Below are 23,058 nucleotides of genomic sequence, written 5' to 3'. Positions count from 1 at the left end.
CTAGCAACATGAATTCGACTGGGACAACACTACTATCATAGGGCAAGCCAGACAGAGAACAGCCAGGGAATTCCTAGAGGCATGGCATTCATCCACAAACTCCATCAACAAACACATCGACCTGGACCCAATATACCGGCCATTACAGCGGACAGCTGAAACTAACAACCGGAAGCGGCAGGGACAGACCACTATAAACACCAGAGGAAACATCAAAGAAGCGCTTCGCAGGAGGCTCCCAAGCACTGATGATGTCGCCTAGCCAGGGGACGAAACGTTTGCAACAAAAACTTCCAGCTTGGCGAACAGAACCACAGCAACGAGCACCCGAGCTGCAAATCTTCGCACAAACTTTAAACCAAAAGAATGGCAGATGTTAAAATCTGAACCAAAAACAGAAATTGCTGGAAGATCTCAGCAGGTCTGGTTGCATTTGTAAAGAGAAATCAGAATTAATATTTCAGGTCCAGTGATCCTTCTTCAGAACTGATGGTAGCTAGGAAAATAATGTATTTAATGTAGAATATAGAGTAGGAGGAGGAGTAAGTGACAGGTGGAGATAGAGCCCAAAGAGAGAGAAAAACAGTTGGACAAACAAAGCAGTGGGGGATTGTCAGCCTGGGAGAATGAATACAGTAGTTGCAAATGGGAATTGTTAGTTGCTGACAATGAGTTGTGTATGGTAGCAGCCCATGTGTTGGCAAGGCCTGGTGTGTGTACGAGGGGGAAAGCTTGGGCAAAAGTGCTCAAGCCCTCAAATTGCTGAACTCAATATTAAGTCCAGGAGACTGCAGAATTCTGAAGCAGAGAATGAAGTGTTGTTCTTCCAGCTGAGGTTCACTGGAACATTGCAACAAGCCTGAGGCAGAGATGTTGGCCAGGAAACAGGTGTGTTGAAGTGGTAAGGTTCTTCCCTGGCCAACATCTTTCTCTCAGGCTTGCTGCAGTGCTCCAGCAAAGCTCAATGCAAGTTGGAAGAATAACGTCTCATTTTTCACTTGGGATTGCTGGAGTCTTCTGGACTTAATATCGAGTTCAACAATTGTAAAACTTGAACACTTTTCCGCATGCTTTCCCCTAGCCCCATACACCTGGCTCTGGCAAAACATGGGCTGCTACCACACACGACCCATTGTTAGCTACTAATAGTTCCCATTAGCATCCATTCATTATCCCAGGCTGGCACTCCTCCACTGCTTTGTTTGTCCAATTGTTTTTCTCTGTCTTTGGGATCTATCGCCACCTTTCTTTTACTTCTCCACATTCCCTCTATCCTAATTTCTATGGAAGAACCATCCTTTTCCTAGCTATCATCAGTTCTGAAGAAGGGTCACTGGACCCAAAACGTTAATTCTGATTTCTGTCCACAGATGTTACAGACCTGCTGAGATTTTTCCAGCACTTCCCATTCAACTCATTGCCTGATGACCATTCAATTAGATTATGGCTGCTCTACACAACACCTGCATCATGGATCAAATATTTTGTTTTTCTTAGAGCTCATTTAAGATTTCTCAAATAAGACTTTTTGATTTTGGGTACTTTTCCTGTCTCATTAACCCACTCATAAGGTGATGTAGTCATTTAGTCCTGGGTTTTTGACAGGATGGGGAGCATTCCTATTGCCAGAAGAAGACAGGAAACCTGAGTCCCTCTTCTGAGCTCGGTATCTCACATTTCATGGAGGTAGGAGTGGGGAGAGTCGTAGTTCATGCATGAACAGTTCCTGAAAGCAGTGACCATTTAAATAGTCAATGGCCTCCATGGAAATTTGGGTTTTGGAGTCCCTGGAATGTAGAACTTGGGGTGGCTAGGATGTAAAGACTAGAGTAGATCTGTTCTCAGTGAATTTTTCTGGATAGGCAAGGTGCCTTTTTGACGTGATAAGATATTCATTTGGGTCTGGTCATAGGAGACTACTGATGGAGGCGGGCTGTCCTATGATAAAGGTAAGGAACCATTTGGGAATGTGAAAATTTGCATGCTTTTGCGTAAAAAATGCATAAACACGTTTACTTTAATGTTCCTGTGATGTGGGCATTGTTGGTTATACCAGTCTTCATTCCCCTTCCAAATTGCCTTTGAGCAAAAAGGTAGTGGTGAGCTACCTTCTCAAACCACTGCAGTCCTTCGGAGTTTCACAGTGCTGGGAGGAAGGAAATTCCAGGATTAGACTCCGTGACTGTGTTTACGATGTTGTCGTACTTGGAGGAGAATTTGCAGGCAGTGGTGTTCTACACATCTGATCATCTTGTCTTTCTGGGTAGTAGTGGTTGCAGGCTTAGAAAGTGCTGTTATTGGAGCTTTGTTGAGTTATTATAATGCATCTTGTAGCTGGTTCACACTGCTGACACTGTGCTTTGGGTGAAGAGAGCGACTCATTGTAGGATTCATGATGCATGACTTATTTCCTAGTCAAGGCATACCTGTCAAGTAAACATTTTGATTAACAGCCAACTGCTTACAGATAGAAATGTTTCTCTTCCAATGAGATTAGCTGAAGGAATTTCAATGTGTTGAATTTTTTTGTTTCTCATGAATGACAGTATCAATAGATAGATTGCTTTTTCCCAGCATGCATCCTGAGATATGGCCATGTTGATAATACATGAGTTGACATTGGTCAAGAAGTGCAAAGGGTGGTGAGTGTGTGATGAGCTAGAACTGGGTTAGCACAGGATCTATGGAAATTGTGGGCCTTTAAGTCTATGGGAGATGTTTATCTGTGATAAGGTAATGACAGGGATGTAGCTTGACATGTGAGGTATAGGTGCAGGGGGACAGTTTGGCATAGAGGTGGGGGCCATCACTTCAGCAGCCTGGCAGCCTTCTCCAATCTTCCCAGACTCGAATCCCAAGCCAGTCAGCTCCCAGACTGGAAATGAGAAGTAGCTGCTGCCACGTTTGCATTTGTGGAATTTGTATTTTCCCACCTCAGTGCATCCAACTTGAGAATGAAAATCTTAGTTAAGAACACGAAGAGTCAAGAAAGGATAATTGTTAATTGATGGGGGATGTGGGCTCATCCAGAAATAGAATTAGAAACATTCGCTGACATCCCCAAGAATCATCACCACTCCATTAAATTGAAAGGCACAACACAAGGAAAGTATTAATTTCCTCGACACTATAAAATTTGAATTGGCATGGTATAACAGGCATGAGTTAAAAATAATTTTTTTTTAATACAAACATAACTGACATATTTCTTTATACACAAAGCCATCACCCTAAGCAAGGTTTCTGTGAACTAGTGGGGTCACAGCTAAATGGTTGTTAATTTGTCTCTAACACAGACCACTGCTCCTTGAGTAATTCACAGTATGTGACATTCCCGAAGAGGTGATAACATATAGGGGCAAGTCTTTATGAAAGCAAACTGTTCAATATTAAAGAAAACAGTTGACCCGTGATTATAATAGCATTCTCTCATTTAGTATCTCCTGATTCTTATAGCTTTAATCTAGAGATGACCACATTAATTCATTAGGAATTATTTGCATCAGTTTTCCTGTTCCCAGTTAGCTGAGTATTTCTTTTTTGAAAAACTTAAAATCAGTTCCCTTTTATAGCTGTTCTCTCCCCACCTTTTGAGGACTGAGTCCACCATTTGTGGAGCTTCCTGTTTGCTGCTACTTTCCTCTTGTCTCTCTCTCTCTTCCCCTTCCAGCTCCTCAGCCTTCCCTGCCAGCAACTCGTCATCCATTCGTAGCCCCTCTCCTCCCACTTTGCTAACTCTCCCCACTCCTTACAGCCCTTCTCCCCACTTTAGGTCCTCACTCCTCCTTTCCAGTTGTTCCTCCCTACCCCAATTTGCAGCTTGTTCTTTATCTCTCCCTTGAGCTTGGCTGTTCTCTCTTTACAGTGCCTTAGGCTGTGCTGCTGGGCCCCAGGCTCCCTCTACAGACCCTTGATCTTCCCAGGCACTCATCCTCACTCCCCAACTTTGGCTTTTGGCCTCACTCCCGGACCTCTCTCTCCCTGATCAGACTAACATTCCTGACCATTCTCACTGGCCATAATCTCTGGCAGCAGTAATCTTTGCTCTTTGGCCTCATTGACTTTGCCCACGGGCCTTGCTCCCCTTCCTGACAGTCTTGCTACCTGTTCCCTCCCAGTTTTCCACAGCTTTCCTGACTTCTGCCACTCTCTCTGCTTTCCAATTACAGACCAGTTCTTGCCTGCATTTACTGATGTGAGGTTGGTGTTGAGGTTTTCACTGTTCCTTTTTATCCTGTTCATGGGCCAACCTTTCAGTGGTCACTCCCGCCACCATCACACCCCCCCCCCCCCCCCAATGAGTGGGATTTCCCATACAATTTGGGGATTCTGAAGATGGATCCACTCACTTCCTCTGCACGGTTTCATGCTAAGCTCCCATTTACCTGCCTTTGCTCCATATCCTATGACATGCATTTTAATCAAAACCTATACCTATCTTGGTGTTAAAAGCACCAATGTTCCCAGGATTAACAGGATTTTATAGTGAGTTAAGTTCCAGACTTTACTTTGGAGATGTTTGGAGAAGGAGGGAGAGACAGAGGGGATTCATTAGATGTTTAATTTTACACAAAGAACCACAAATGTTATAGCTGATCACCTCCAATCTCTTGGCTTGTCAGTGAGTTTCATTATGGTAACAAGAGATCCTGTTATGTATAAAGTCTGAGATAACTGGAAGGATGGTTATTTCCTATGTCATAATGCTGTTTTACATCATCCTATCATAAGAAACTCATAGCATGAGGATTTGATACCTGAGTTTGATGTCCAGCTAGTGTTAGATTATTCTCTTTCTTTTTGATGGATTTCAGGCAACATTAGTCAATATTCAGTGTGACCTTCTCAGGTAGAGCATGACTCGTGGCATTGCCAAAATCCACTGCAAATGCAATGTCAGCATTCATTTCAAGAAGGCTTGCATGCAAGAGCAAAGATGTTCTGCTTAAGCTACATAAGGCCTAGGTCAGGCTGCATTTGGAATGTTGTGAGCAATTTTGGGCCTTGTATCTGTGGAAGGATATCTTGGCCTTTGGAGTGGTTCCAGAGGAGGTTTACAAGAATGACTCCAGGGATGAAGGACTTGTCATATGAGGAGTGGTTGAGGACTCTGGGTCTGCACTCAATGGAGTCTGCAGGTAGTGAAACTTACAGAATACTAGGAGGCCTGGATACAATGGATGTGGAGAAGATGTTTTATTAGTAGGAGAGACTAAGATCTGAGGGTACAGTCTCAGCGTGAAGGGCCAAGAGATGAGGGAGCAATTTCTTCACCCAGAGGGTCGTTAATCTGTGCAACTCATTGCCACAGATACAAAGTCATTGAGTGTATTTAAGACTAAGATAGATAAGTTCTTGGTTGGGAAGCGAATCAAGGGTTATGGGGTGAAGGCTGGGGAATGGGGTTGTGAAACATATCAGCCATGATGGGGCAAATGGCCTAATTCTGCTCTTATGTCTTTGGTCTTCTGAATTCAAATACCCCAAGACTCACCAGGCTGGTGGTGCACTGTGAGCTAATGAACACTGCACCTGATGCCTTTTTTTTTGTGCAGCTTCTATTCTGGGAAGTTTGCCCAGAGAGCAACCTTCATAAGTAGAAAGTAAATGACTACAGGTGGGATTTCCCTCATTCAGATCTAAGTCCAAAAGCTGGAATGTTTGGTGGAGAATAACCCAGGGCCTACCTTGTTTGGAAACCCCTTCTGGGACCAGATGCCAGTTCTACAGCTGATTGGCACCCACTGGGCTTTCTTGTGGCGAGATGAAAGACCATGCTCTGACCTCCTAGAACTGCCGGCCAATCAGAAGTCTGCATCTCCAAAACTCGCCAGCAGTTTTCCATTGCCTGCTACCCAGATAATTGATCAATGGTGAGAAAGGCACATATTGTTAGTTACTGGGGTCTGTGTTCAGGTCTTAATTATTTACATCATTTGTCAATAACTTGCGTTCTGACAAAACCAGAGAGAGTAGGTTTGCAGGGGTGGCTCTCAGATGTCTACCCACCTCCCATTTTTCTAGGTCAAGTACCTCAGTCTTGCACAACTTAATGCAGATCCCCATCCTGCCACCTCCATCCCAAACTGACAACCTGCCCATCCTGGTTTCACGAGGCAATTAGGCCAAATCGTTCTTGTTCTGCCTGGAGTGGAAACTCCGGCAGATTGAGGCCTTTACATAGTTGTTAATTAACAATTTAAAGGCCTTAATTGGTGGGTAATAAAGGTTAACAATGGGTCTTCCAGCCTAGAATTTAATTTCTCGGGTGGTGGGAAGGGGGTGGACATCTCCCAGTGCCAACTATTTGGCCTGCATGTCATCTTCCCTGCCACCTTGAGAGGAGGAAATCCCTTTCCCATGTGCCAAATGAAACAAATAAAACTAAGAGCTGCAGATTATGGAAATCTGAAATTGCTGGGGAAACCCAGCAGGTCTGGCAGCATCTGTGGAGAGGGAAAGCAGAGCAAGCGTTTTGGGTCAAGTGACATCTTCATCAGATAACCCAAAGCATCAACTCTGCTTTCTCTCCACAGGTGTTATCAGACCTGCTGAGTTTCTCCAGCAATTTCAGTTTCTTTGTGTGTCAAATGAAATGTATTGATTTATGTTGTTTCTGTAGAAATAATAAGATTTACATATGGTCCAGCAATAAAAGTTAACAACAAGGGTTTGTAACAGGGACTGAAATTTTATTTTGTGTGGACACACCTTACTTCAACTTTTAGTAGTCAAATTCAGCAATGCCAAATTGGATCCAGCTTCTGTGGTTGTTACACACCAAAAATCCAAATCGTGCTTATCGTTTCTGTTTATTACTCTGTACATCTTTCTTGAACTAAAGACAAAGCCACATGTCACAGAATAGTATGAACAATGTCTCAGCACTGTAGAATATAACAAATACAATGACTGTTTGAGAAATCTAATTATATTTCACTTACAAAATTTATATCTTTATATTTTCTTTGAAAATGTGCCTTAGAATGTTCAACAGGAGAATAAAGCGACCAACATCTGTCACTATCTAAAACAATTGAAGTGTCAGTTCATTAGTCATGTTTGTTTCAGTATTTTACGCTTACGTAAGATCAAAAACTTCCTCATTGTTTCTACTCAGTGGTGGCAGGAATTTTGCATGGTTACATAGCTTCTTGCAATTCTGCTCAACAGTTCTTTTGCACTTTAGAAATTGAGGAGATTTTTACACTTCTTTATCAAAACATTTGATTACTCTGAAAGTTCTGGGGTGAGTTTAACCTCATCTCAGCATTGTCTACTTCAGTCATATACTATTTGCTGTGTGATATACAAAGTAATTTATCCAATTATTTTCGATACCCTGAAATAATTCAAAGAAACACAAGCACATTAACCAGCTCTCGATCAAAGAAAATTAAACACAATCTGTCAGAGAAGAAAGCTGTCACTGCAATTCTATGAATTGTGTTATGCAATATTGAAGATATTTCCAAATTGTAAAGTGATAAAAATAATAATGAATTGAAAATCCCACCCAGAATCGCTTGATGATAATGGAAAGCCAGCGTTTTCCTTATTTTCAGCCACACTCAAATTCAAAATTAGCAGAATAAAGACTTATTTTATATTCCATTGTTGCACCAAACCAGCAAAATTCTTGCCCTGTGGTAATCTGTTTGTTTAGCATACGCAATTATAGAGGTTTTTTTAAAGGAATTATACTGGACAAATCTAAAGATAAAAATTAATATTTGAATTATTAATCATCATCCTCTTGGAAATTTTGTTTCACTCTAGGAGATTTTAATGCATACCAATAATCTTAAATTTCTTCATCTATTCTTCACAGACAGACAATTTTCCCACAGAGCCCAATTACATGGGCAGCAGGCAGCAGTTTGTTCAAAGGTAAGTGCTGTTAAATGTCTTGCTCAGGAATTGCATTTGCATTCCTGTCTGCATTGCTCAGTCAGACCAAATTACTGAAAATTGATGTGGTGATGAACAATGCTGTCTTTTGTTACAGTAGTTCCACGTTCAAAGATCCAGAGAGGGTTAGTTTGAGGGACAGCGGACATGGAGACAGTGACCAAGCCGACAGCGATCAGGATACTAATAAAGGTTCCTGCTGTGACATGTCTGCCAAGGATGCACTCAAGATAAAATCTACAACAACCAAACCCCCAGTCCCTGAACAAGGTTAGTTAAAGCTGTAATGACTCAAGAACAAAAAACTCCAGGCACACAAAACATTTTTGAAGAGAAAATTTGATGTTTCATTCCCTATTTTAAAAATGTGGCAGAGATGGATTACTTTTATTGTCGGAACTGGAGAAAGGGTCCATTGAAAATAGTAATGCTGACCAGTGATTTTCTTTATCATCCCTTCATCAAAAAAACACTCATTTTGTTGCATTGAAATGTGTTTTAAATTTATAAAGTAAAGACACTGGCAGGTGGATTCAGCACATTTGCACTTCGATCTCAGCAAAGCTGGGGATTCAGACGCAGTAATAATTCAAAGGTGCACTTTCACAGGGACAGAAATCCTGCCAGACATGGTGCACACTATCTTTCTCCACAGGGATGTAATTTAGTAAAATCTACCCTTTCTCACATTGAATTGGGGATTTTAAATAAAAAGAGCACTTTGAAGATTTAAAATCCAGCACAGGGGTTCTCATTCCTAGCTTCAGTTCGCCCACATTCCTTTCAGGAGGAGCCAGCCACAAGAGCTGGAGGGAGGATGACACTAAAATTGGTGGATTTGCAGATAGTGATGAGGATTGTCAAAAGGATACAGCAGGATGTAGATAGATTGCAGACTTGGGCAGAGAAATGGCAGGTGAAGTTTAATCTAGACAAATGTGAGGTGGTGCATTTTGGAAGATCAAATTCAGGTGCGAATTGTACAATAAATGGTAGAACCCGGAGCATTGATATGTCCATAGCTCCCTGAAAGTGGAAACATAGGTGGATAAGGTAGTCAAGAAGGCATACAGCACACTTGCCTTCATTGGCTAGGGCATTGAATATTAAAGTTGGCAAGTTATGTTATAGAGGTATAAAACTTTGGTTAAGCAACATTTACAATATTGCATGCAATTCTGTTCGCCACAGTACCAGAAGGATCTGGATACTTTGGACAGGGTTCAGAGAAGGTTTAAGGAGAAAGTGAGGTCTGCAGATGCTGGAGATCAGAGCTGAAAATGTGTTGCTGGAAAAGCGCAGCAGGTCAGGCAGCATCCAGGGAACAGGAGAATCGACGTTTCGGGCATAAGCCCTTCTTTAGGAATGTGGAAAGTGTGTCCAGCAGGCTTGGGGTAGGGGCGGAGAGGTCAGGAAGAAGATTGCAGGTTAGGAAGGCTGTGCTGAGTTCGGAGAAGGTTTACCAGAATGTTGCCTAGAGGGTTTTAGTTCTAAGAAGAGGTTGGATAAGTTCAAATTATTTTTGTTGGAAAGTCAGAGGCTGGGGGGAAATGTGTTAGAGGTCTACAAACTTATGAGAGGCATAGATACGGTGAATAGGCAGTATCATTTTCCTGGAGTGGACAGGTCAACTACAAGAGGGCACACGTTCAAGGTGAGAGGGCAAACGTTTCGGGGAGAAGTGTGGGGAAAATTTTTCTCACAGATGGTGATGGGTGCCTGAAACACACTGCCAGTGGAGGTGTTGGAATAAGGCACATTAACAACATTGAAGGCATACATTGATAGACACACGTAAGGGAGGCGAGCAGAAGGATAGAACCCCCAAGGGCAAAATGTAGCAGGTCCAAATAAAAAATAAGAATCAGCGTAGGCTTGGTGGTCTGAAGAACTTGTATTCTGATGAAGGGCTTTTGCCCGAAACGTCAATTTTCCTGCTCCTCGGATGCTGCCTCAACTGCTGTGCTTTTCCAGCACCACTCTAATCTAAACTCCGGTTTCCAGCATCTGCAGTCATTGTTTTTACAGGGCTGAAGAACTTGTATAGTTTGAGGAGGTGACCAAGCATGTGGATGAGGGTAGAGCAGTGGATGTAGTATACATGGATTTTAGTAAGGCATTTGATAAGGTTCCCCATGGTAGGCTTATGCGGAAAGTCAGGAGGCATGGGATAGAGGGAAATTTGGCCAATTGGATAGAAAACTGGCTAACCGGTCGAAGTCAGAGAGTGGTGGTAGGTGGCAAATATTCAGCCTGGAGCCCAGTTACAAGTGGAGTTCCGCAGGGATCAGTTCTGGGTCCTCTGCTGTTTGTAATTTTTATTAATGACTTGGAGTTGTGGATAGTGAGGAGGGCTGTTGTCGGCTGCAAAGAGACTTAGATATGATGCAGAGCTGGGCTAAGGAGTGGCAGATGGAGTTCAACCCTGCCAAGTGTGAGGTTGTCCATTTTGGAAAGACAAATAAGAATGTGGAATACAGGGTTAACGGTAGGGTTCTTAGTGAGGTGGAGGAACAGAGGGATCTTGAGGTCTATGTTCATAGATCTTTGAAAGTTGCCACTCAGGTGGATAGAGATTGTAAGAAGGCCTATGGTGTATTAGCGTTCATTAGCAGAGGGATTGAAATCAAGAGTCTTCTCGGCCTTTTCTCGTTGGAACGGCGAAGGATGAGGGGTGACTTGATAGAGGTTTATAAGATGATCAGAGGAATAGATAGAGTAGACAGTCAGAAACTTTTTCCCCGGGTGCAACAGAGTGTTACAAGGGGACATAAATTTAAGGTGAAGGGTGGAAGGTATAGGGGAGATGTCAGGGGTGGGTTCTTTACCCAGAGAGTGGTGGGGGCATGGAATGCGCTGCCTTTGGGAGTGCAGAGTCAGAATCTTTGGTGACCTTTAAGCGGCAATTGGTGGGTGCTTAAGCTAGGACAAATGTTCGGCACAACATCGTGGGCCGAAGGGCCTGTTCTGTGCTGTATTGTTCTATATTCTGTGTTCTATAGTTTTGTATACTCTTGCATAATGCATTTACTATAAAGATGGGATTGAAATGAGGTAGTGTCACACCCAACCTTTGGTCACAATGTGTGCAGAAATACCTAGTATTGCAAGGCCATGTCCTGCATACCATGAGTACCTGATGTATATTCAGTGCCGCATTAGCATTGACAATTTAAGGGGAGATGGTGATGTAGTGGTGACTTTACTGGACTAGTCATTCAGAATTCCAGTTTAATATTCTGGAGAGATAGATCAAAATCCCACCATAGCAGATGATGAAATTTGAAGTAATAAAAATCTGGATTTGAATGCTAGCCAAATAATGATTATGGAAGCACTTTTGATTGTTTGAAAGGGAACATGTGTTTCATTTACTGGTTTGGTCTACATGTGACTCCAGATCCACAGCAATGTGGTTGACTCTGAACTGCCTCCTGGGCAATTATAGATTGGCAGTAAAATGTGTGCCCATATTCCTTAAAAAAATTTTTCAACAACTAAACAATCCTGGAGATGGTTTGAAACAAGTATTGGTCCCTTTTCTACATACTGTTTAGGGGCTGCATGCTTGTTTCAAGATTCCTGTCAGAAGACTGCCTTTTCTGTTCGTATCCAACTGAATAAGTAGTCCATAACTGGCTGTCAAAGAAAGATCAATTCTCTTTTTGTAACTTACTTTGGGGAGCACATCTGCTCTGCAGAATATTGTGGGCTGTTCTCTCCCCAGGATCCTAAGCTCTTAATTTTAATCTTCCCTCAACCAACCCTCCTCACTGTCCAGCTGAGCAACTTTGATTGTATTAAATTGGCATTGTAGAATATAATTTTACTTTCTTGCTTATGACCTGGCCTCAGGAATTGATTTAGTAGCCTTGATTTTTCAAATACAGGTTGTTCTGCTATAACTTGCGTTCGTTAACACGAATTCACTGTAACACAATTGACAAATTGGGGTACACAGTAAACCTTTAAAATGTGTTTCTACTCAAGCGCAATTTTTATATAATGCAGTGTTGCACAAGAACACAACCATCGCGTTATAGAAGAACTACCTGCAGTCAACAAAATAAAATATAATACAACACCATTTAAATAAAAAAACACTTGGGGTAGTGGGACTATTGCAGCAACAACATGAAAATGAATTTGGAAACAAGAATTGTGCCTCCTGTTAACTGTAAAAGAGAGTAGATGTCTTTTGATATTTAACGGGTCACAGTGAGTACTTTACTACCCCAATGTTTTAAAGTGGCAGAATTCTCAAAGGAGAAGGTAGGTGGAATCCTCAAGGGAAATTGAACTGCATATCCAACAATAAACAGCTTCAGTTAAAGTTTGGCAGCTATTCCACACAGAATAACTGAAGACTACAGCTATCTCCGACTTTGTGAAAGCCCTTGGGCTGTATAACTCTGAAGTTTTTTTATTATCAAAGACACTACAAGAAAAGGAATTGTGAGCTCTTCACAAACCAAAATATATTTTTCCCACATATGTTAAGTTATGCAGGATAAAGGCTGATATAAAATATTTTGATACTTGATACTGGCAGAACAAAGTACACGTGGTTTGTATTCTCGCTTATCATCTCTGGGCGTTTTCTAAATTTTTCAATATTCTGTCAAGAGTAAATCAAAGAGTGTATGTGCTTGCACAGCTTCGGAGTGCAGGCATAAAAATAATGATCAGGATGCACAGACCATGTCTTTCCTATTATGCCTTAGTTTACATTATTACTTGTGAGTTTCCGCAGCTCTAGTTCAGTGTTCAACCTTCATTTATTACAAGTATGCCATGTTCTTAAAGCTTTGTATCTTTTTAAAAACAAGCTCATTCCAACAAAGTGCTCAATAAAGGTTCCTTCAAGATGTAAGAAACAGACAAAATCACAAGAAAACACGGATATAAAAAAGTCAGGAAGATGAGACAGTATAAGTTAGAAATAAAACGAACTATCTGTTCAATTGAAATTTTAAAGAAGTGAGCTTCTTAAAACATATTTAACAAAAAAAATGCTTGTTTTAAAACTGTGGAAATGCACTTCAAGAGGATGTGGAGGAGCCGGTGTTGGACTGGGGTGGTCATAGTTAAAAATCACACAACACCGGGTTATAGTCCAATAGGTTTATTTGGAAGCACAACCTTTTGGGGTGTTGCTCCTTCATCAGGTGGTTGTGGAACATAAGATCATAAGATACAGAATTTATAGCAAAAGGTTACAGTGTCATACAGTGGTATATTTAACAAAGCTGGATTGTTAAGTCTTAAGCTAGTGCTTCCAAATAAACCTGTTGGACTATAACCTGGTATGTGATTTTTAATTTCAAGAGGAAAAACCTATTTACAATAATGAAAATTTTAATAATTCATCTTTTCTTTACCTGAAACAAATATAAATCCAATTATAATGTGTTTTGAGTTCTTTTTTGATATACGTAATCTTAAATCCTGCCAGAATTCATCAGCTAATTCATACCATAGTGCAAATCATGCAGTCACCCAAAGTCCTTTCTAAGCTTTTGAAATTATATGGTTATCTCTGCTTTCGAGATATCGTTACACATTATTAGTGTTCTGTAGACTGTGTCACAAATCCAAGTATTCTTTAGTCCTGAACCTCCTTACAGCCTTGGCTTAAACATGGACAAAAAAGCTGAATTCCAAGTGAGGTGAGAATGAGAGCCCTTGACATCAAGGCCACATTTAATAAGTGTGGCATTAAAGAGCGCTAGTTGAGCAGGAGTCAGTGGAAATCAGGGGGCACACTCTCCACTGGTTGGTGTCATACCTCGCAAATAGGAAGGTAGTTCTGGCTGTTGGAGATCAGAGTCAAGATTGTGGTCCTATAAAATCACAGCAGCTCAGGCAGCATCCAAGGCGCAGGAGAACTGATGTTTTGGGCATTAGCCCTTCTTGTTGGAGATCAGTCAATCATTACTAGGACATCGCTGCAGGAGATCATCAGAGTCATGTCCTAGGTCCACCCATCTTCAGCTGCTTCATCAGTGACATTCCTTCTATTATAAGGTCAAAAATGAGGGGTTTCGCTGATGATTGCACAATGTTCACAATTTTTGACTCCTCAGATATTAATGCATGTCCGAATACAGCAAGACTGGACTATAACCAGGCTTGGGCAGAAAGGTGGCAAATAACATTTGTGCCATGCAATTGCTAGGCAATGACTAACTTCACTAAGAGATCATATAACCACTGCCCTTTGACATTCAATGACACTACCATCATTGAATAATCCACTAACAACATTGGATTCCCATTGACCATTCAGCTGGACTAACCACATGCATACAGTGGGTACAAGAGCAGGTCAGACACTAGGAATAGTGCAGTGAGTAACTCACCTCCTGACTCTCCAAAGTCTGTCCACCAGCTACAAGGCACAAGTCAGGAACGTGGTGGATTACTCCCCACTGGGCCTGGATGGGTGCAGTTCTAACAACACTCAAGAAGCTTGACAACATCCAGGACAAAGCAGCCCGTTTGTTTGGCACATCCCCAAACATGCACTCCCTCCACCATTGATGCTCAGTAGCAGCATTGTGTACAGGTCATTCAGCTATAATGTGCATTTCGCAAACATGAATTCACTGTGACATGATTGACGAATTGGAAGCACTGTTTCTGAAGCATGAAATTTCAAAATGTGTTGGCTGTAACGCAGTTACATTACCAGCACTTTAAGTGCTGTTTCTAAAGCATGATTTTTTTCACTAATGCAGGGTTGCACAAGAATGCAATCATTGCATTATAGAAAAACAACCTGTACCATCTCCAAGGTGCACTGTAGAAATTCACCAAAAGTCCTTACTTAGCACCTTCCAAATCCATGACCAATGCCATCTCTAAGGATAAGGGCAGCTGATACATGGGAACACCACCCACTTGCAAGTTTCCTTCCAAGTCACTCACCATCCTGGCTTGAAGATATACCAGCATTCCTTCATTGTCGCTGGGTCAAAATCCCGGAATTCCCTCTCATGACATTTTGTGTCTATGTTCAGCATGTGGTCTGCAGCAGTTCAAGAAGGCAGCTCACCCCACCTTTTCAAGGGGCAACTAGGAACGGGCAATAAATGCTGGCCAGCTAGCAATACCCATGTCCCATAAGTGAATAAAAAAGAAAAATCAGTGTAAGCTTGTAAGATCCTAGAACTGTTTCACTGGGCTGGACTGTACAACGGTTTACTGTCCATAGTCCATGATTTTTCTTGGCTGTCTCAACCTACTTTTAACGTATAGGATGGTGACTCTTTAATGAATATGAGGCAGGACGTAGATGCATTTCCAGGCAGAGGCCCAGTGATCAGGATATTGCAGGAGTCCTGCAAAGATGAGGTATCACTGATGGCCTCAAAGTGATGTAAATCTGGGACCACTCTAGGTTCAGGTCGGTAGGCTTTGACTGATAGGTAAGGGCATGTTGGTCAGGACGTGGGAAGTAAATTTTGGAAAGACAATGTTGTTGGGCTGCATATTTGTTGTCAGCCTCTTCTCTCACTTGTTAAATCAGAGCTGTGGCAAAATGAAGCCCTTTATTGGGCATTGATTGCCAATTTGAGGGTAACCTGTAAGGGAAGGTGGTAGCATGGCATTCTCTCTTACAGGTCTGCCTGCCTGCTTTGCTATCCATAGGGGATAATAAAGTTCAGTCCATAGTATTTGGGCATCAGAATCTGAAAGACGCATTATGACCTCAGTTCCATATCTGAACTACCAAACATCCTGGTATTTCCATTAAATTTAACATGCTTATCCTTATTTTAAGTTTTAATTAAGTTGAAACACAAATATATAGAAATTCTAAAACTGATGTTAATTGTTGACAATAATTAGAGACATCTCACAACTTTGCAAGCCAAGTAACAGTGAATAGGATTTACAAACATTTTTACGCCTGTTTATTCCTTCACAAATTATAGCTGTCAGACTATAAATATAATGGTCCAGAATGTGATTTCCATTATTACCAAGAAAGTGAAAAACAAAGTTATTAACATATACTTCAGACATAACTGATTAACTGAATTCTTTGAAGAATCAAGTAAAATATGTACTGAACCGATACATTTTTTTGGATGGATAGTGATCTGTGTACTTGTATTTAATAAGGTCAACCCACATCACAATTACAGTCTCAACACAAGCTCACAGGCATATCCTATAAGGCTGAGCTCTCATTTATCAGGATTACCATCGAAGTTCATCTCCAAAGAACCTAGGATGTCAGGAAGGACATTGCTTTTTACGATGGGGAGTTTTTGTTTATTTCAATAATTGTTGGAAACTTCAATTAAGCAAAAAAAAAGATGGTGGCTGCTGCTTACTTTACCAAAGATAACACTTTCTTAGTCCAGTTTCTTGAACAATAAATCATTCTGAGGATATGCGTATAGCTGACATTTGTTGCTGATTGCTAGTTTGGACAACCAGTGAACTTGGTAAAATATTTTGAAGTAACAAAGGACTGCAGGGCTAGAACATTGAAATGTTATAGTGGTGCAGAATTACATCAATGATATACACCACAGATCTCCACCAACACATTTGCCAACAACAGCATTGTACATGCACTTTTCACAGCTAAAGAGGATAATTCTCCTGCATAAGGGATAAGACCTTGAATGAATGATTGCAGTTACTTCCTGACAGAATAGCTCTAAAGATACATGTTGAACATGTGCATTTGAGGAATTTTGTTGTCAAGCTGTTGTCATGCCATTTTTGTTGGAATAACCTGTTGTTATGATCCAAGTTGATGTTATTACTAGACAAGCCTGATCTCAAGCAAAAACCTGCCTTGATAGATCATTCTTTTATTTGTTTTGGTTTTAACTAAGTAGTCAGTTTCTGAAACATAAGTATTCAATCCTTCAACAGTAAAACAAAATAAATGAAGGTAAAAAAGATTAATCCAAACTGCCTACTTATAATACAAATTCAGAGATTTAAAAACACAGGTAAAAGTATAATCGCAAAACATACTTTTATATGTTAAGTAAAAAACAACTTTTGTATGATACACCATTCCTGCTACAGTACCCAAAATACCACTTATACGAGCCTCACTTAAGAGCCCCTGTATCTGATAACTATATCCGTTTATGACACTTCTTATTTCAGTTTTTAGCCTGGGTATGCAGGTAACTTCCTGAATCTATCATACACCTGCTTAAATGTACTCCGTTTTAAGCAACCTCTTCAGGGTTTTACACAATACCTCTGGTCTCGGGCTAATTCTTCAGTTTAACCTAGTTTGTTAGATAAACTTCTATTCTGGGAGCAATGCTCTTTACAGAATTGCTCCAAACTCAAACATATAAGTTAAAATAAAAAGCTATGGGTGTTTCCATAACTTTAAAAAGAAGGCTGTAACAAACATTAAGATGCCATTATTTACCTCGCTGGGTCACAAAGCAATTGAAAATAAACAAAAGTCCATTGGTGGTGCAGAAAACTCATTCACTCTATAGTCAGACCTCAAAAACTGTATTCACAAGAAATTGCCACGGCTAGAAAAATATCTAGAAGTTAATTCTTAACTTCGCATGCAGAAAACTCATTGGTTAATAGCCCATAAAAAAAACCCAAAACCAAACTTACAGTAAATGACATTTAAAAAAAAGACACAGATTATATGACACTGTTTTTAGCCATATTAGTCTATCATCACTTTTCTGTGATCTGATTAGTCCATATACAGGTAATCAAGCCATTCTTTAGGTGAGTCAAAGTGTAGGGGAGTCCAAAACAGAGAGGGCATAGGTTTAAGATGAGATGGGACCTCAGGGGCAACTTTTTCACATAGCGGGTGGGACGTGTATGGAATGAGCTGCAGGAGGAAGTGGTGGAGGGTATTTGACAAGGTAATTTTCAGTTTGCTAGTGAGTAATAAAATTGGCATTGCAAGATGGGCGACATTTTCAGAAGTTGCATTATTTTTCTTTCCATTCATCAATCTGAAAATTACCCTTTGGCATAAATAGAAAATTTGCTGAATATGGTCTTTCAAAATGTTATTTAAAATCTGATGCAGAAAAACACTGCACAACAGCCTATTCAACACACTGCTTTAATGAAGGATTTAAAGATGAAAAGTAAAGAATAATCAATAAAGGACTACAAGAGCTCTTCAGAGATAATTGAAGTCAGAGATTCAGCTGCCTGCTGGGAGAAGAATAAATATGAATAAAAATTGGGCAGAATAGATTTGGTATTTTGTAACCTCAGCTGAATCACTCCATGTGTCTGATGTCATGCTCGTCTATATGAGTGAAGGAAATCCCTAACAAGTACTTCACACTATCCTTAGAATAGTAACAAAAATAATCATAGAATGGCACAGAGGAAAATCAGGTTCATGACATCAAATGGGAAGGGAGACAGTGTGGAGAAAACAGCAAAAACTACCCTGCTTTTGGGAGTTTGGAGAGGGTGGGGGTGATGGAGATTGGATAGCCATAGAAATCTAGCACTCTCATTACTCAGCCCCATTTCTCAGGTGTAAAGTCAATACCAAACAGGACAGTGGAGTGGGCATCCTACATGTACCCAATCTAACCCAGAGGTATATTGTCCTTCATGTTGGTGTAAGCATCAATAAAGACATTGAGACCCTTATCCAAAAAAGATGCTAGGACCTCTGCACAGGCCTAGTCTACACATGGCCTAAACCTGAAAAGAATTGATACAGACTGAAAATAAAATGGTAACGTTTTTAAAAATACCTCTTGTAGAGTGGGAAGGTTGCTTCCTCCAAGTCCACATTAAAACCTTGATTTTTCACAGTCTGCAAAAGTTATATACCTTAAATACTGCAAAGTACCATAATGTCCTGAGTATTTATATTGTAAATAAAGTATAACAGTGATATGTATGCACCCCAGCATTATGTTTCTATTACTTACATTTTTTTTACATTGATTTTAGGACAGTAATGTTTTTACGTAGTTTTTTTCAACATGTTGACATCTTTAATTTCTACTTCATCAGGGTTTACTCTTGATCAACCAGAACATTTGATCAACTAGCGTATTCCTGATCCCACAGTTGTTGTTTAGTAAAAGGTTTGCTGTATTTGGTTTGTGCAATTGTGACCAGAAGTGGATTCCAGAGGTCATCAACTTGAGAACAACTCTGTATTTGGTTCCTTGGGTGCTGAACAGCTTGTGTGTGTGAATGATACCGTGAGAAGCTTTCTGACCTCTGGAAGGGAAGGCAGTCCACCTCGTTCTCTGTCTTAAAGATACTAGAACTCTGATGAAACCCAGTTATTTTCTCCCACTAGAGCTATTGCCTTTAATCAGTAAGTAAGAGACTTTGCCGTTAGATTTCCAATTGCCCTGTGTCTCATATGAAGAAGTGAAAAAATGTATAGAAAAAAATGAAGAACATAAAGTCTTGGCAAGCCAAAAGGATCATCTCAGTGAACCCTGTGGATTTGTGCTATTGAACTGTAGTTCTCAGACATTACCCCTCCAGCTATAACACCAGTTTATTTTTGTTCGTCTGTATCTATTTGTGTGTATAGGTGTAGGAGTTTTAAAAGGAAGTCAGTGTTTAACCAATATAGCCACATTAGTTATTTACATATAAAACACAGGAATAGGAGTCAGCCATTCAGCCCCTTGAGCTGTTCCACCATTCAGTGAGATAATGGCTGATCTGCAGCCAAACTTCACATACTAGTCTTTGGCTTTTATCCCTTAATAATTATGCTGAACAAGAAATTATAGAACTCGGATTTAACATCTACAACAGATCCAGTATCCACTGTCCCTTGTGGAAGAGAGTTCCAAACATCTCCCACCTTTTGTGTGTAGAAGTGCTTCCTGACATCTCTCCTGAATGGTATAGCCCTAATTCTCAGGCTCATTCTAGACTCCCCAACCAATGGGAGTAGTTCATCTTTATCTACCCTGTCTTTTTTTGTTAATATTTTAGAGACATTATCAGATTATCCCTTAACCTTCTAGAGTCAACAGATCTAATTTGTATAATCTTTCTCATAAATTAGCCCTGACATCCAGGGTTAAGTTCTTGTAAACCTACATTGTGTTCCTTGCAAAGCCAAAATATCCATCCTAAGATAAGGTACTCAAATCTGTTCACAGTACTTCAAATAGGATCTAACCAGGCTTCTGTGCAGCTGCAGCTTAACTTCTGCATTCTTGTACTCCAGTCCTCCATTAGCTTTTTTGATTACTATTTGTACCTATTTGTGACATTTAAAGATTTATGCAGCTGAACCCCCAAGTCTCTTTGAACATCCATTGTATTTAACTTCATGCATTCTAGAAAGTACCCTGATCCATCTTTTTTCAGTGCAAACTGGAGGACCTCACACTTGCTGACATTGAATCCCATCTGCCACAGTTTTGTCCATTCACTGAGTATCAATATCCCTTTGTAAATTTATGTTGTCATCTACAGAGTACAATGCCACCCAACTTTGTGTCAGCAGCAAATTTGGGTATGTGACCTTCTATGCCATTATTCAATTTGGTAAAAAATAAAGTGAATAATTGAAGACCCTAACACTTGTGAGACAGCAGTAATCAATTTGAGTATCCACCCATTATCCCTACTTTCTGTCACCTGTAACTCAACCAGTTTCCCAGCCATGACATTAATTTGCCCTCAATCCTATGGGCATCTACCTTAGTTAACAATCTCTTTATCAAATGCCTTCTGGAAGTCCATATAAACAATATTCATGGATATTATTTTATCCATTACCTTAGTCAACTCTTCAAAAATTCAATGAGGGTTGTCAGGCATGACCTACTTATCATAAATTCATGCTGACCTCTCCCTGATTAAGTGAAAATTTCAAGGTGTTCAGTTATCCTATCCTTAAGTACAGACTCCAACAATTCTCCACCATAGATGTCAGGCTCACTGGCCTGTAATTCTCTGGGTTTCCTCTTGTGCCCTTCTTAAAATGGAGAGTGGCATGTGCAATTTTACAGTCCAGAGGGACGGCTCACACATTTAGGGAACTCTGAAAGATTTGTTCCTTTACTTCCTTTAACATTCTGGGATGGAAACTGTTAGGTCTCAGGGATGTTTTACCCTGTATTTCCATTAATTTCTCCACTGCCGATGTTTTACTTTGGTTAATGTTATTCACTCTCTGCCCCTGATCTGCTCTTCATTTCATCTGAACTTACAGCAAGCTATCCTTCTTTTCTACTTTAAATCTCGAGGCAAAATAATAGTTCACCACATCTGCCATTTCCCCTTTGTCACTGACAATATCCTCTCAGTCTTCAGCGAGCCAACGTTGCTTCTGACCTCTCGTTTTCCCTTTAGCTACAAAACTTCTTTCCATTGATTTTGATGTCTCTTGTAAGCTTCCTTTCATAATCCCTTGTAGTAGTTTTTGGAAGCTACTTTGGGGCCCACTGTTGCCCATTCAGCAGGATCTGTGCTGCTATTTGAATTTTTGTGAGATCTTTCTTTTGGTTATCTCCTGCCCCTTATCTCTTTAGTTGACCATGGATTTTTTTTGTGAAGAGAACTTTTTCCCCTCAGGGCAGTAAACTGGTTTTATATTGTTTCTTTAAACACAGGCTGAGGGGTGACCTTATAGAGGTTTACAAAATTATGAGGGGCATGGATAGGATAAATAGACAAAGTATTTTCCCTGGGGTCGGGGAGTCCAGAACTAGAGGGCATAGGTTTAGGGTAAGAGGGGAAAGATATAAAAGAGACTTCAGGGGCAACTTTTTCACACAGAGGGTGGTATGTGTATGGAATGAGATGCCAGAGGATGTGGTGGAGGCTGGTACAATTGCAACATTTAAGAGGCATTTGGATGAGTATATGAATAGGAAGGGTTTGGAGGGATATGGGACGGGCGCTGGCAGGTAGAACTAGATTGGGTTGGGATATCTGATCGGCATGGACGGGTTGGACCGAAGGGTCTGTTTTCATGCTGTACATCTCTATGACTCTATGACTGTCCACTCTTGTTCTGTTGTTTCACTCACGAGCAGACTTTCCAAGTTTATGTCTTGTTTAAAGTCGGCCTTTCCCAAATCTAAATATTTGCAGTACCTGAAATAGGATTCTTGGTTGTTTCTCTACACTCTGTTCTGTTACTTGACTTTCAAACTGTATTGGCATCCCCTGAGCACCTCACCTAAATATCATTTCACCTGACGCAGGAGCAGCGCTCCGAAAGCTTGTGATCTTAAATAAACCTGTTGGGCTATAACCTTGACTGGCATCTCCAAGTCATTAAAAAAAAGAACTACAAAAGTAACAATCCTTGAATTATTATCTAAGCCTCTAAAAAATTAGATAGAATTAATTTCAGATTAATATGAAAGAGTTGAAAGCAATGGTTTTTGATTCACATGACACTGTGTATCAGGGAACTATAACATGGCAATAGTCAGCACCTGAACCACACTATGATCAGGACTCTTTTAAATTATGTTACAAGGGTTTTAAACTGAATATTTGGTGGGAGGGTTATGTGACGGGCAATTTTAAAATTTAAAGAGAAAAGACAAGGTAGTAAGGCAGGGTAACAATGGGGATAATGATAACCAGTGTAACAAGAAGAGACAAAGCAGTCAAATGTAAGAGTGCACCAGCAAATAAGATCAGAGAAGAGAACATTGATAAAAAGGCAGAATTAAAGTCTCTATCAGTTTAGATAAGCATTGATAACAAGATTAATTAAGTAAGTTTGCAGATGACACCAACATTGGAGGTGTAGTGGACAGCGAAGAGGGTTACCTCAGATTACAGGATCTGGACCAGATGGGCCAATGGGCTGAGAAGTGGCAGATGGAGTTTAATTCAGATAAATGTGAGGTGCTGCATTTTGGGAAAGCAAATCTTAGTGGGACTTATACACTTAATGGTTCCTGATGAAGGGCTTTTGCCCGAAACGTCGATTTTGCTGAAGCTCCTCGATGCTGCCTGAATTGCTGTGCTCTTCCAGCACCATTGATCCAGAACTTAATGGTAAGGTCCTAGGAAGTGTTGCTGAACAAAGAGACCTTGGAGTGCAGGTTCATAGCTCCTTGAATGTGGAGTCGCAGGTAGATAGGATAGTGAAGAAGGTGTTTGGTATGCTTTCCTTTATTGGTCAGAGTTTTGGTACAGGAGTTG

The 23,058-nt window shown here is 40.5% G+C and overlaps 1 protein-coding gene across 3 annotated transcripts in view; it reads left to right on the top strand.

Moving 5' to 3' along the window:
- The window catches only part of LOC122550434 (protocadherin-17-like), a 135,118-nt gene that overhangs the window by 19,779 nt on the left and 92,281 nt on the right, over window positions 1-23,058 (top strand). For 2 of the 3 annotated variants that reach the window (XM_043691165.1, XM_043691167.1), the window contains exons 2-3: window positions 7,832-7,890; window positions 8,009-8,181. In XM_043691165.1, the coding sequence (XP_043547100.1) occupies window positions 7,832-7,890; window positions 8,009-8,181 (232 nt within the window). The remainder of the gene's footprint in view (window positions 1-7,831; window positions 7,891-8,008; window positions 8,182-23,058) is intronic. The other variant, XM_043691166.1, reaches the window with a different exon arrangement.

This window comes from Chiloscyllium plagiosum, chromosome 6, assembly GCF_004010195.1.
Source record: "Chiloscyllium plagiosum isolate BGI_BamShark_2017 chromosome 6, ASM401019v2, whole genome shotgun sequence".
NCBI classification, from domain to species: Eukaryota; Metazoa; Chordata; class Chondrichthyes; order Orectolobiformes; family Hemiscylliidae; genus Chiloscyllium; species Chiloscyllium plagiosum.
The sequence above is the reverse complement of the archived record's forward strand: the minus strand, read 5'-3'. Positions and strand labels throughout refer to the sequence as shown.